General features: G+C 35.1%; 1 protein-coding gene and 1 long non-coding RNA gene across 2 annotated transcripts; one reads left to right on the forward strand and one right to left on the reverse strand.

The window, feature by feature from the left end:
- Positions 1-2182: 2182 nt before the first annotated feature.
- On the forward strand, positions 2183-10591 carry LOC123537009 (uncharacterized). The gene is made up of 2 exons (XR_006683449.2): positions 2183-2393; positions 9604-10591. It is a non-coding gene; the product is annotated as an uncharacterized LOC123537009 (long non-coding RNA).
- LOC128550273 (DNA-binding protein Ikaros-like) lies at positions 4880-6015 on the reverse strand. Its single transcript, XM_053528975.1, has one exon. It carries the CDS (start codon positions 5993-5995, stop codon positions 5036-5038), a length of 960 nt encoding a protein of 319 aa, XP_053384950.1. The 5' UTR covers positions 5996-6015; the 3' UTR covers positions 4880-5035.
- Positions 10592-16215: the final 5624 nt, after the last annotated feature.

Below are 16215 nucleotides of genomic sequence, written 5' to 3' on the forward strand. Positions count from 1 at the left end.
TAGTAACTGAGATATAGTGAAAATACATAAAAATTAACCTTAAATTCTAAGTAAAAAGGGGCATAATTCATGAAAAATTGGTGTCAGAGTTATGCACCTTGTGTCACATGATGTGGGTGATGAGGTGGAATATCTATTTTAAGTTTGAATCAAATCCATTTTGTAATAACTGAGATATAAAGAAAATACATCAAAATCAACCTTAAATTTAAAGTAAAAGGGGACATAATTCATAAAAAATTTATGTCAAAGTTAAGCACCTTATGTCACATGATGTAGGTGGTGAGGTGGAACAACTATTTTAAGTTTGAATCAAATCCATTTAGTAATAACTGAGATATAGTGAAAATACAACAAAATTAACCTTAAATTCTAAGTAAAAGGGGACATAATTCATGAAAACCTGGTGTCAGAGTTATGCACCTTGTGTCACATGATGTGGGCACATGATGTGGGTGATGAGGTGGAACATCTATTTTAAGTTTGAATCAAATCCATTCAGTAGTAACTGAGATATAGTGAAAATACATCAAAATCAACCTTAAATTCTAAGTAAAAAGGGGCATAATTCATAAAAAAATTGGTGTCAGAGTTATGCACCTTGTGTCACATGATCCGGGTGATGAGGTGGAACATCTATTTTAAGTTTGAATTAAATCCATTTAGTAATAACTGAGATAGAGTGAAAATACAGCAAAATTAACCCTAAATTCTAAGTAAAAGGGGACATAATTCATGAAAACTTGGTGTCAAGAGTTATGCACCTTGTGTCACATGATGTGGGTGATAAGGTGGAACATGTATTTTAAGTTTGAATCAAATCCATTTGGTAATAACTGAGATAATAGATTTCGGGACGCGACGGGACGGGACGGGACGCGACGGGACGCGACAAAACTGACTCCTATTGGTGGGGATATAATGATCCATTATATCTATTACCCAGCTAATGTCAGCTAGTGTTTAATATCCTTGACAGTACTTGAAGGCTTGAGAAGTCTTTTGTATTGCCATTGATCAGATTGAAAAAAAAAACAAGTTAATCTAATCTTTCATACAAAATTAAAATGTCCAGCGCATAGCTGTGTATTGTTATCAATAAATCAGAAGAAAGCTGTTTACTTTCCATTCCTGAAAGCCATAATTTTGGGACAATAGTTTTCTTTTTAACTCATTAATACATTTCATAAACATGTATAAACTTCCCGCAATTTTAAATGATACATCTATAGAGAGTGTAGCTCATACAACTGCTGTTACATGATTAGCTCTCGTTCAATGGAGAAGCTGCCAATCATCTGAGGGGTAAATTCAAATCTTGAAGCAGACAAAACATTTTTTTTCTGGAATGTACACTTCTTCACAATCATTCATCATATTTTTTCCATAACTGATAAAAAATGTGGTCTAATTTCTTTGAGATTTTGATATAAACTTCTGATGTTGCTTGCTCAGTGTATACAAAAAGAGTGGCCATTTCTCTACTTAAAAGATTTTTTTAGGCCTATGTGTCTAGCATAACATAGGCTGTACAGAGCATATGAAATCCAAAAATGCTTTATGTCAATCATTGACGCATTGTCACTACCACATTTTTATGCCATATCTTCATAACACAATTACTTTGAGCTTTGTCAAGGTTTCACCTATAAAATTAATTAATTCTGTCATCCTCCTCTTGTCTGTTTAACTATAGATAGATATGCTGGTTCTTGTGTTATTCCCAGTAACTTTTATCGGATGATGCTCATATATAAAATCTATTCTGTTCTATTCAAATACTGAATTTGGGGAGTCAGTTTTTACAGAAAATCGAGTATATGATTTCCATTTCACAACATAAATACATAGTTTGTACAACAATATTACCATGTAACTAAGGCCATGTTCAAACAAGGCGTAGATGTATGATTTCTCAAAAAAAAATTCAGCGAACTTTACTGTTAAAATTTCTCGCTACAAAGATGTTTACAAGGCAAGGTGAAGGTCATTTTTATAAGTTTGTTTTTCGTTTAACTTTAGATTATAGTTTAAATGATATCGTTAGTAATAAATATATTTATACACAATAGTATATAATTGTAGTAAGAATAACGGGAAAAAATAAACATTTTTTTACCAGTTTCATTATTGACCAATCGTATAACACTATTGCTTCGCATCATTCTCCTGTCACTTTAGAATCAAAATGGCGAATGCGCTTCCACGGTTGATATTTTCATGTGAATTATGTTTGTAGAGGGCTTTCGTTCAGTTTAGACTTCGCAGATTGACAGGAAAAGAGTTCATTTATTGAAAGTATGTGGAAGTTCTAGCCGTTTAGGAATCGACCAGAAATCGTTTTTGTATACGTGTAGAATGGACGTCGAAAACGACATGGATTGAAAATCGTGGTATTTTTTGAAACTTTTCATCATTATTTTGCTATTTTAGGGATTTTAATGAAATAAAAAGTGTTAACGCTTGGAATGATGCTTTCAACTGGCGACCACAAAAAGAAAACCGTGATCTGGCCGTTTCTTGCAGCAGTGTTTTTGTTTGTTCAGCATGATGTTTTTGTTCCGATGGGGATTAGATTTCAGGGAGTAAAATCTTATATCCTGGTGTTATGAAAATTAGACAAAATACTACACCTAAAAGAGTGAAAAATATGTTCCATTTTAAAGTACCGGTAATCTTTATTGTTCAGGATCACTGTGTTCTTTTCAATGTAACAGTTTAAGGAAATCAATTAAGTCCTAAACAAAAGAGGGGAAAGTGAACATCTTCCTTGACACAACACACCAGATAACATGTTCCAAAATCAGGACAAACTAACTTATGTCCAGTTGTTATATTTTCAGTAAACAGAGTGTGTACAAAGGCAAATGACACTGTATGTTTAAATATTGTACAATAATTTCTCTGTTTTACAAACTTTTAAGTAATGCCCTAACTATGTCTTCTTTTCTCAGCTATCCAGTAATTACCTGTGTAACGTATCTCCGGGCGGATGATGTTCTCTCCAGTATGAATTGATATATGCTGAACGTCTTTTATGTATAAGTTACCATACGTTCATCTTTATAATATAATTTTCCTCAAGGTTGCTTCACCTTATGATTAGCTTGATATGAAATATATAATTTTCCTCTTTGGTTGTCTGACCAATGATTGGAAATAGATTGATATAAAGAAATGATTGTTATTACTTTTATTTTGTAGCTCAACTTAATTAAACGTTAATTACACGATATGAACAAATTATATAAACTCAGCTTATTGTTATCTCAGCTTCTACTATTCCTCAACTCTAAAAGAGTATAAGCTGACCAAAACCTTATAGTTCACCTAATGTCTCAAAGAAGGTGGTCTTCTATGAGCTATAGGTGATCATCCCATGTAACTTTACAATGGTTGGACTATTAGCTGACCTTATCTAGCTGCAACCCGAGCTATATTAATAACCTATTCTTAGTTCAACTCCAGGAAGCTGGGCTTCGTAGGATACTTTACTATATAGGTTTATTTGTGTCCGAAAGTTCCAGTATTAGACTTCGTCTCTGCTTTCCGATGTGCACTCTTCAGGACCAAGTGACAGATTAATTAACAAAACAGCTGCATCCAGCTTTTATACCTACTGCTAACAGCGCCCTCTATCGTTCACAGCGCCCTCTGCTGGATTTAATCTCTATGCAAAATAAACAATCTCTCATCAAAATAGTTAATGAAACTTTACAATAATATACCCCTTACCTGACTAAACTGATTACCCTAAACGGTTTGGTTTGATTCAATATCTTAATCTGTTACAAAGACAATGACAAATGATGAAAGTTACAGGCTAATTTACCCGATATTGCTGTTAAAGTTTGTTTACGTCAATTTGTACAAATGGCGTTTTACTAATAAAGGGGCATAACTATAACCATCAAGAGGAACTAAATTCCGTCATTTGACGTTCATAAAATAATCACCAGTTCTTAATAAGATCGCTACATTACCCACGCCTCCGGGTTTATGCGTCTCGCATGGTTAACCAAACAGATTAACAAGAAAACTCCCTTATATCTTTTACTATGTTCACGATTAGCTGCATAGAATGAATGAGTTGGATTTTACGGCGAATCGACACAAAAAGGTCATATATCGCCGAGAAAAAAAGTTAAATGAATCACGTCAACTGTAAAGCATCTATAAAACTATTAAAGTAAAAAAATATATACATATAAAAGACAATTGCAAACATAAAAATGTAAAACATGTAAATGAAAATCAAATAAAGTTCAGATTTTATGATATATGCCTATTTGTTTCAAAAATTGCAAAATTTTGTCGGCAGGAACTTGTTCAAACAACTCTTTTAACGATTCTATTTTAAAGTATGAATTGCGCTGTGGATCGAAGTCAACACAGTTGATTAAAATATGTTTAATAGAAAGCGGTGTTTGACATGGTACACATTCAGGTTGATCTTCATTGTTCAAAAGATACGAATGAGTTAACCGAGTATGACCTATTCGACAACGAGAAAGAACAACTTCCTCCCTGCGAACAGATCTATTTCCCTGGTGCCATTCACCTGAAGTAGGTTTAATTTCACGAAGTTTATTGAACGAAGCATTATTCCATGAAGACTGCCATTTAGTTAAAATGTATTTGTTGATATTTGACCTAAAATCAGTATATGGTAATTTCACTTTAGATTGATTTAATGAAAGTGATTTCTTTGCTGCGGTATCAGCATCCTCATTTCCATGAATACCAACATGACTAGGAATCCAACAGAATATGATGGACTTCTTAAAAGATAGTACATGAACCTTGACAAGAATATTTTGAATTAGAGGATTTTCTGTATGACGGTTGTGTATTGATTGTAATACAGAAAGTGAGTCGGAAAAGATAATAAACTTTTCTTCATTATATTCTGAAATAAAATTGCATAGAGTATAAACATATACCTCGAATTCAAAAACTGAACGGCTTAACGTGTATCTGCACGTATAAATGTAAAATAATATTCACTCTGTCTTAATGTTTTAACTAAGTCTATCTACTTATGACCTCTAATAAAGTGGGTATAAAATCCATACTTGCTGTTGTATATGTTACCACAAATGTTGCATTTAAATGGGTCTTCTAAACTATGGCATCCCATATGCAGTGAATGGATAACATCGTCCTTAAATATAATGGTACAATGTTCACAACGTAATGCCTGATTCTGTTGAACAAGATCACTCCTTGTCGTGTTACAAGCATTTTCTTCTTGAACTGAACTATCGGATTTCTTCTCAATAGTATGGCTATCTACGATATCATCTTTTACTTTAACATCAGTGTCTCTGGTATTTACTGACTTTTCATGCCTTTCTAGATTTTCATCTTTACTGTCATTCATTTTCTCTGTTATTTCACTGGGAATTACGTTAGCTGACCCTGTGTAACCCTCCGTGTTAATTTCATCGGTGTTTCCCGGTGAACTTAATTTCCTTTTCTTCGACAATGAACTTTCCTCTGTCTTTTCAGAGATCTTCCTCTTTTTAGGAGTTATCACGGGAATAGGATTTGTTTGTTTTCTATATATTCTACCTATTCTAATGTCATTCACTAACCTATTATCTTCAGCGACTTCTTTGCCTTCACTTTCGCCAAGTAGTTCAATGTCAGGATCGACATCCCACTCACGGTCACTACTTTCATTTTCATGAGTATCTGATTCCATCATAACTGTATCTGTAATTACCTCTTTACTTGATTCGGGTTCGTCATTTGTTGACTCCTTTTTCTGTGGAGTTGCGTCTGCTTTATTCACAGATTTCATCTCATGTTTACGACGTATGTGCTGCTTTAGATACTGGATTTTCTTGAAGCTTACCCCGCATGTTTCACAACGGAATCTCTTCCCAGCACACATCAACAAATGATGATTGTAATCCTCGTTTGTTGTCACCATGTCATTGCATAATGGGCAAATTACCGGTAGTCTTTTTGTCTTCTTGGTCTTAGCCATGTTGTTTCTGAAAATAGAAAGAACATGAATCTTTTTCTGTCTGCTCATAGCCTTACCTGTATTTTGTCTGACCATAGTATATGCGAACTCAAGATTTTCTCTTAGCTCCCAAACCCATTGGTGTGTAGGGATGGGCTTAATACTTGGGGGCATTTCAAACATTATATCTAAAGGACATGTAGTTTCTCTGCCTTACATGCAACAATTTGGAGATAACCCAGTTGTTTCATGTTCACAAGACCTATAGGCCATCATAACATATGGCAATAGTTCATCCCAATTTGTATGGTGATCATTAACATATGCACTTAGCATGGTGACAAGTGTTCTACTGAATCTTTCGACCATCCCGTCTGATTGCGGGTGATATGGTGTCGTCCGTGCTTTATTTATCTGTAAAAGTTGACACATTTCACTAAATAATTGACTTTCAAACTGCCTTCCTTGATCAGAATGTATATAGTTCGGTATACCGAATCTTGCAATAACTTCTCCAATTAATATTTGTGCTATCGTTTTTGCTTCCATGTTTTGCATTGCGTGGCATTCTGTCCATTTTGTAAAATAATCACCTATTACAAGTATATACTTATTGCCTTGTTCTGTTTTTGGCAGATTACCTAATATATCTATTGCAATTCTTTCCATAGGATAACTTGACCTGACTATTTTCTTTGCAGCCTTCTGAGTTTTGTTTGGGTCTTTACGTTGAAGACATTTTTTGCATCCTGCAATGTAAATTTTTACATCATTTTTCAAACCTGGCCAATAGTATTTTTGGCGAATTTTATTCAAAGTTTTCTTAAAGCCTAGGTGACCAGAAGTTTTGATATCATGACAGTATGTTAAAACTGTTCGTCTATGACCTAATGGCACTACCACTTGCCAATGTACTATATTTGTTTCCAGCACATCCCATTTTCATACTAGAATATTATCTCGAATAGATTATCCCTGCCATTGATTTAATAATGATTTCACAAAAGGACTTTTCTTTGATACTACTATTTTGTCGGGCATTTTCCCAAGTTTAACCCAATTTTTAACCTTTGAAATGTCATCATCTTGATCTTGAATATTTTTATATCATCACTATCTGCATTAGCATGAGCTTTTATATGGCATGCTTTCTGTTCATCATCTATCAAATTTGTATCTGATAATACTATATCATCACAGTCTGTTGTTTGTTTATATCCACGTATTCTGCTCATTCCATCTGCATTTCTATGTATCTTTCCAGGTCGATGAGCAATGTCCATTTGAAATCCAGATAAAACTTCCAGCCATCTTGCCACTTGTCCCTCTGGATTTTCAAATTGCATTAACCACCTCAAAGATCCGTGGTCAGTTCTCACAGTAAATCTTTTTCCATAAAGATAATGTTTAAAATATTTTACAAAGTGTACTAAAGCCAACAATTCTTTCCTTGTTGTACATTATCGCTTCTCTGATTTAGTCAATGTTCGGCTGGCATATGCTATAACTTTTTCTGTGTCATTTATCTTTTGTGAAAGTATAGCCCCTATTGCAATTTCACTCGCATCTACGTCTAATATAAATGGTTGGGTAAAGTCAGGATAACTAAGTATTGGTGCTTTTACTAACTTTTGCTTAAGTTTGGCGAAAGCCTGATCACATTTTTTGGTCCAATAAATTGCCTACCTTTCTCTGTTAGTTGATGTAATGGCTTTGCTACCTCTGAAAACTCAAAAATGAATTTTCTGTAATAGCTACATAGTCCTAAGAAAGCTCTTAAATCGGTAGTATTTGTTGGAACAGGCCAATCCTTAATCGCTTGTGTTTTCTAAGGGTCTGTTCTAATGCCTTCAGCCGATATGATATGGCCAAGATATTCTACTTCTTTACAAAACAAATGGCATTTCCTAGGTTTTAGTTTAAGACCTGCATGCTGTAACCTACTAAATACCGTATCTAGATTTTCTAACATTTCATCGAAGGTTTTACCATGAACTATTATGTCGTCTAAGTATATTAAACTTATTTGCCAGTTGAGACCTGCCATCAATCGCTCAAATGTTGCAGGCACGTTGCACAATCCGAATGGCATTACCCGGAACTCGAACAACCCCTGTCTTGAAATAAAACCGTCTTTTCTTTATCTTCATTCTCTACTTCTACCTGCCTGTACCCGGAACTCAGGTCCATGCAAGAAAACCACTGAGCTCCAGACATTTGATCTAATGTGTCGTCTATTCTCGGTAAAGGATACGCATCCTTTATAGTTGCATCATTTAATTTTCTATAGTCTATGCAAAAACGTTTACTTCCATCTCGTTTCTGTACCATGACTGTGCCACTGGCCCATGGACTAGATGACTGTTGTATTATACCCTTTTCTAGCATATCATCTATTTGCCTATCGATTTCTGCATTCATGTGAACAGGAGCTTTGCGCAGTCTTTGTTTAATAGGGTGAGCATCGCCTGTTGGGATCTTATGTTTGACTATACCAGTTCGTCCTAAATCATTGTCATTTTTTAAAATATAGATGAATATTTGGTAAATAGTTTTGCAACATCCTTACATTGTTTAGGAGTCAAACCACTAACTGTTCCGTCATATAAATCTATCATATGAGGTGCAATGTTATTTGTTGTGTTTTTTGATAATTTGTTTTCATCAACACATATCACTCGACTCAAGGTCGCAATATTAGTACCAGCATAAAAGACTTGCGGTTCGTCTGAAACATTCATTACTCTCAAAGGTATATTTTCTTTTGGGTATAGCAATGATTTTGCAACGAATCCTTTTTCATTTTTCATTATGTTAGATGTTGGTTCAGCTATGAACAATTGTCTGAAGTTATGTACTTTGATATTTAATTTCCCCTGTATCACAGCCTCTGATCTTGCTGGTATGACTGTATTTTCTCTTACTATGACGCGATAGCAGCCTAGTTTTCCAACACAACTAAGGTTACAATCTTTGCCTTGTATAGTCATTTTGTTACTATACACATTAATAGAGACGTTATTAGCTTTCATGAAATCTAAGCCAAGGATTACATCTCCATCTACAATATCTGCTACTATGACATCCATTTTACATTGTTTTCCATTTATTTCTATTATGACCTTTGTTTTTCCTTTGACGTCTAAAGACTTTCCTGAAGCTGACATAATGTTCCCGTAATAGATTTCAAGTGCTTGTATATTCATTGTCGTTTGTCAGTTTCAAGTTTGAGCTGAGAGTCAACAAATCATGTGCTGGAGTTTGTAGACTACAAATTTAAGTTTTAGAATCTTGGACTCGGCTTGAAAAAGAAACTACATTCAACTTGTCAGCACACCACATGAAATTACGAATATCGTTTTTGGTTACAAGTATATCAATTTAAGATGTACAGAATCTGGGAAAAGAACCAAAAGGGGATTATCATGATCAAATGGCAGGAACTAACTGAAATTTTATACGACACTTTTTTATTTAAAAATATTGAAATAAGACACTTTCTTTTTAAAACGCTATTTGTGAATAATTTGGTCTTGAAACTATATCTGAAGATTTCAGTTTCTTCTTTTTGTAAAAAAATCACTGTTAACTTCTAAATTGTTATTAGCATTATCTTACTATCTCTTCAGATGCCTGAGTACCATAGCGTCAACACTTTTACTAAGGCTTTCCTTATGAGAATCATCTATGGAACCAGATTGAATCAGAGAAATGTAAAAAATAGCCGCAGGATGCAAGAAAGAAAAAACACCAACTCAAAACATACCATCAAACACACCACCAAATCAACTGCGGCAAATGGTGTTTCAACAACGGGCTCAACATTGTTGCCTTTTGGACATCAAAATTCATCTTAATGGAATTAGTTTTATTTTAGTATGATTTTCATTATAGTTCCTTGAAGTGACCAGAAATGCATAGAGAAGATCAGAAGTGAAAGAGACTTCAAGTGTTAAAGTTAATCCAACTGCTCGGAATTACTTCTTTTTTTATATTATATGTAGAATCTAGTAATTTAGACCCTGGAAGCATGTTTTATTTGTTATGAAATTCCTGTGTTTCTAGTACTCGGTATAGTTAACATTATGAGTTAATAATATGTATTAAATGATGCACTTTTTGATCATAGTAAAATAAGAAAATAAAGTTATCAAGTAGGTGGAAAGGGGAGGGTAACACTTTTCATTTTGCAGCATTAAAATCTACAGTCAGAGCAAAAGAAAGAAAGGAATGATAAATAGATAGAAGAAAAAGACAGGGATAAGTTAGGGTTAAAATGGACAGCCGGCTCATAGTTACTCAATTTTCTGGAGTTCCAAAGGAATTGTGTATAGTTTTGAGTCTTATGATAATGTTTATTTTGTCTCCAGTATTTTTATGTTTAGTTTGAAGCAAACTGAAATTCGAAAAGAAAAACTGATTTGTCATAGTTAAATTTACTTGCAAGTAAGAAGAAAAAAGTGCAAGTCTTTTTACAATTTTAAGGTACTAATTCAACTTAACTCTATTGTCAAATTCATCATGTAAATGATATTTGTAAGATACTTTGGTGCTGTTGCCATATTTGAAATATTTGTATCTAGTTATATGTTTCATGAAATAAAAAGAAATCAAACAGGTGTAGTCTAGTTATAAACTCATGATATGTGCAGACAAAGATGTAGTGATTTCATGCTCATGCATATGGGCTTGGTAAGCCAATAGTCAAATTCTCTTCTAAGCAACAAGATCATCATATTACAGGACAATGATATGTTCATACTACCTGATGCACACGTTCATAAATCACCTCTAAAACGTATTTCTCTCAAGTACAGTCATGTATATTTATTTGTTGAAAATGCTTTTTACTGCATTCACAGCACATACAAACACACATAAAATGGTTTTCAATCTGTCTGGCTATCCATCCATCTTGACAAACATGTCTTAAAATGGTCTACAGCATTACTCTGAGGATTTATGCAGTTTATGTGAAATTTTAAAATGGCTGGAACATAGAGCTGAAGAATCATAACTCAACACCCAAATGACCTCCCTTTTTGTACTCAGATCTTCAGTCTAGAGCAAAACTCCAAAAGTAATGAAAACATTTCAAATAGATAAAAAGATCAGTGCAAGAAAGAAGTAACTCTTACTGAATATTTTTCAAATTATCTTCCTTTTTCTGATTGGAAGGAGATTTCAATGAAACTTGAAATATACACCTCCGCACTTTAAAAACGCAGAAAATGGGTCATAAAATTTTATTTTATATGACAATTCCATTATTTTTATGTGATTACATAAATTCATTATCTGGTACACAAACAAGGAAAATTTAACAAAAATCGGTTAACAAAAACTGTTCATTTCGTCCTATTAAACTACACCACCCTCCAAGTCAAAATTCACAGACGACCAGTATTTTATTAGAGATCACGAATTTATCAATTTTATATTATTTGACAACTCAAATGTACAGTGCACATGCAAAACGTGCTAAACGTCTAACCTGTGCATAATAAGTCACGGATGAGTGGTTTTGAATAAATATAATTTTAATTAAGCGACAAGTGACTAGTGTATTGGAAAAAGACATTTGTCATCATTTAAATTGATACTGGAAGACCTTATGCGTGAAATAAGTAATAAAAAATCTCAAAATTCTATTTTGTGAATTTTGAAACTGAGGGGTACCAGATATAAACATCTTAAATAAGTAGTTTTTATTTATAGATCTTTTTCATTTTTGCACATCTTATGGAAGAGATATTGAGATTACTATATAATACAAGAATGAATAAATTGGTCCACTCAGAAAGTGTAATTTGTGTAATTATTAAGTGGTGCGTTTTTAAAGTGCGGAGGTGTACATAGATTTTAATGAAAATAAGGGCAGCATGCTGCAGAATCAAGTCTCATTCGTTACAATTTTAAAAGAAGGTATATGAAACAATTTATATGACTACTTGACAAAGTCCTGTCTGAGAACATCCATCGGTTCCACCAATAGCCTGGTGACCTCAGCATTTACAAGTTGGCTGGATGTTCTGGTACAAGTCAAATCGTGCGTCCGTGGCATATTTGATAATAGTATTTGCATAGGCTATTTCTATAATGGCATAGATTGTTTAACAAAAGTCCACTATTCAATACATTAACCCTTATCATGCCGGACACGATTGATTCTGCCTTTATTACCAGTGCAGATCATGACTGTGCAGTCTGATCAAGATATGCACTGTTCGTCATTCAGTCAGTATCTTTTTGGTAAGCACCCGTTTTAACAGCTATTGGTACTGTCCAAATTGAAAGATGGATAACTTCATTATAGAAATTTAGCAGGGTAAGTGTTATTTATCGCATTCCATTATGGAGGACTACTGATTACAGGCAAATGACTGAATTTGTTTGAACACTGTAAGCCTGAACTTCTGGTGGACAACATTTGAATATTTAGGTCAACCCAGTCGGCATTCCAACAGGGTTTATTGTCACACACCTAAAAGGAGGGGCTATAAATATTCATTTTTATGTCAGTTGTCATTAACCGGGTACTTCTAATCGAAGCACAAACAATATATGTGTTTCATTTATGTTTTATGCTCGATGTATAAGTTTCAATTTCAATTTTTTATATATTGTATTTTTGAAATGGAAAAGCATGCCTGTCTACCCTTTCTGCCACGAGCAGTGGTCTGCTGTTATAGCTGCTTCACGGAAATTAACGGAACCTTTCAACAGCTCTTAGCACTTAATACTCACACGGCACAGTGTAAGAAGCCGACAGACTAGAGTTTAAAAAAACGGTAGATCTACTTAAATTGGATTTCTCTATAACGATACAACACAAAATGAAAAATGGAAATATTGCGGAAAAGGTTGAACAGGAGGTTCCATCGTTCTTAGAGCAGTGGAATTCACGCCAAAAAAAAGTGGTTGAACATAGACAAAAAATCAATGTACTAAACGGTTGGTGGAAATGGAACGAAATGAGTTCGTGCCGTAGCGCATATGTTCATTTAGCCCAATGTGTTGTCATGCTTCCAAATACTTCTATACAGTCCTGCGGGAAAAGGAGATTTCTGTCAGCGTTTCAGCGTGTCTCGTCAATTATAATGCATATTGAGGCCAAGAACAATTTTGACATGTACTTCCCGACAGTATGTGCATTTATACTTCATGTTGACTACGGATACTTGAGAACTGCTTTCAATATTTTGCTTGAGGCAAGTTTACCTGGATTATTTTTCTACAGGAAATGAATAAACAAGGATATAAATAATAGGGATGGACATAAATAACATTGAAGCGTATCAACATTGAAGTTGATATCAAGCACACGCAAAAACTCTTGGGAAGTTTTCCGTAATCTCATCGCTCGTAGACTGTTTGTTTGTTTGTTTTGGGTTTAACGCCGTTTTTCAACAGTATTTCAGTCATGTAACGGCGGACAGTTAACCTAACCAGCGTTCCTGGATTCTGTACCAGTACAGACCTGTTCTCCGCAAGTAACTGCCATCGTCCCCACATGAATCAGAGGTGGAGGACTAATGATTTCAGACACAATGTCGTTTATCAAATAGTCACGGAGAACGCCCAGTCCGAGGATCGAACTCACGACCCCGCGATCCGTAGACCGACGCTCTACCTACTGAGCTAAGCGGGCGGGTAGACCATTGCAGCCAGCTATAAGGTAGTTCTGCAAGTTTGGATCAAAATTATTCTGCACTGTAGAATTCAGTAAAGTTCTGATTTTGCTAACTTCAAAATGTACATGTAGTAAGAAAATTGGGCAAATAAGAATACTAGGGTCGTGTGCTTGAGTTTTTCAATACTAATTTGAATATTTGGAACACAAGCAAGTTTTGATACTGAGAGTCTCTGGGAAAAATCATACGGATGATTTTGATTACATTTTCGGGAGTGAAAGTGGAAATAAACTGTCTATTATATGGTCAAATAAACTGAATAGATCAATGAGCTTATTTTCTAAAAATATTTACATATGGCTTTAGACATCACCAATTTCCCAAATGGATTCGAAGGCATTTCCGGTCTCGTTTTGTGCATGTTTTGTTTGACGTCACTTGCTTTCTGGGAATTCCCTCGGTGTTTGTAAACAAAGCATTCGAGCATATAAAAATGTGGAAAGTTTGTTTAGATAAGGTAAGAACGTTTATAAACTTATTCATTTGAAAAATAATTGTATTTTCTTACTTCCTGATTATATGTCCCTATAAAAAGTCCATAAAAATGCTGCAACTTTTATATGGTATTTTTCTAAGCGCGTCTGCTCCCAGCATCTTTCAAATTTTCAGGTCTGGCTTATCAGCATTATGCTTGAATTGTTTAGAAATGACCTGTACATATAGTTCTCATCCTATCTTTTTCCTGGAGCATAACAAATTGCTTCGTTCCGAGATACACGTCAAGCAGCTTTCTTTGTGTTCTATACAGCCGAGCAAGCAGACACCATTTTTAGAAACTCTAACCGCCATCCAACACCTCCAACTAGTTTCAACAGACTACAATGTCCGGCTTCAACCTGGTCAAACTGGTTCTATTTGGCTGGTTCTTCATTTCGCACTCGGCTGCCCTGTCCTTGCAACAGTCTTTCGTACTAGTGCTGATTAATTTCATGCATGTACGCCTTCGACCCGACTGCCTGTCTCTTTCGGACACTAACCTCTGCCTTGCGCATACCTCAGTTCTCACTATGATAACTGCCGCGATGGGTGAAAGCCTCTTGCCTTTCGGTCGTGGTCGCTGCAGCCGGGGTCGCCAGCTTGCTGTGATGGACTGAGCGAGATTGCCCCTTTTTGCCAAAGAATTTAATAGTGTATGTGTAAAGATTTATTTGATTCATACTTGTATGTGTTAAATTGAGTTGATTCATACTTGTATAACACAATACATTTTAGCTCATGTTCTTGAATGAATAAATAATAATCTTTTCTATCATGCCCTGTTTGTTGGTTTCTTTAAAAGTTCTTTTTTAATTTAGCATTTTTATGCTTTCAGATGTAACAGACATGTAGAAAAAGGGAAAGCCATTAGACTCTGATATTGATTTTGATGATGATACCACTGAGCTGTTAGAAGGTCTTGACATTGAAAGTTTAATTTCTGAATCACAAAATACTGTACAACGACCAAATTTGTCTCTCCCAAAAGAAATCAAAATAGAGGAAGAACTGAATTTATTAAGTTTGAAGAACCCCGGAGAGAAAATCAGACTGTTTACAATCATTTCATTCAGTATTTACTTGATAATAGTGCTTTCATCTTTTACAAATGTTCAATGAAACTGTGAAAGACAGTAAGACATAAGAAGCACAGACTGGCTTTTTCAGAGCCTTTTAGTCACATGTAAAGTCTGGTGTATACAAATCTTCAGTAATGAATTCAATGCCAGAGTCTGCTCATGTTGATGTAATTTTTAAATTAGGGTATGATATAATGTCTATTTTCACGCTCTCAACTGGAACCCCCAGGAAAAACGGAGGAGAGGAAGGCCAGTCATGAATTGGAGGAGGACCCTAGACAGTGAGCTAAAGGCCATCTCTATGTCGTGGAAAGAGGCCAAAGCTGCTGCACAAGACCGACAAAGATGGCGTCAAGTGGTGAAGGCCCTATGCCCCTCCATGGGGCGAAGAGGATTAAGCATAATGTATATTTTAAGAAAAGAAATAACAAATAAAGCAGCGGAAAACGTACAAGAACAGGATTTCTCTCAAACTTGTTCTAAAAGACAGTTTGACAGTGCCATGACCGATACTGCTAAAGGAAAAGTACGATATATTGGAGGATACATAGTGGCTAAACTATGATATCAAACAAATTCAATAGTACGAAGCAGAAGTATCTAAAATTGAACAGTATGAGTTGGCAAAAAGAACATTGAAATTTTTACATTCATTGATGTGTTCTGAGACTTCTACCTCTGAAGGGGCATCCGTGGCCGAGTGGTTAAGGTCAAATCACTTGCTCCTAACCGATGTGGGTTCGAGCCTCACTCGGTGCGTTGAATTCTTCACGTGAGGAAGCCATCCAGCTGGCTTACGGAAGGTCGGTGGTTCTACCCAAGTTCCCGCTCGTGATGAAATAATGCATGGAGGGGCACCTGGGGTCTTCCTCCACCATCAAAGCTGGAAAGTCGCCATATGACCTATAATTGTGTCGGTGCGACGTTAAACCCAACAAAAACAAAAACAAGCAAATCTACCTCTGAATATCCTGAGAGTTCAAAGGAAACA

The sequence above is a fragment of the Mercenaria mercenaria genome, chromosome 17 (assembly GCF_021730395.1).
Source record: "Mercenaria mercenaria strain notata chromosome 17, MADL_Memer_1, whole genome shotgun sequence".
NCBI classification, from domain to species: Eukaryota; Metazoa; Mollusca; class Bivalvia; order Venerida; family Veneridae; genus Mercenaria; species Mercenaria mercenaria.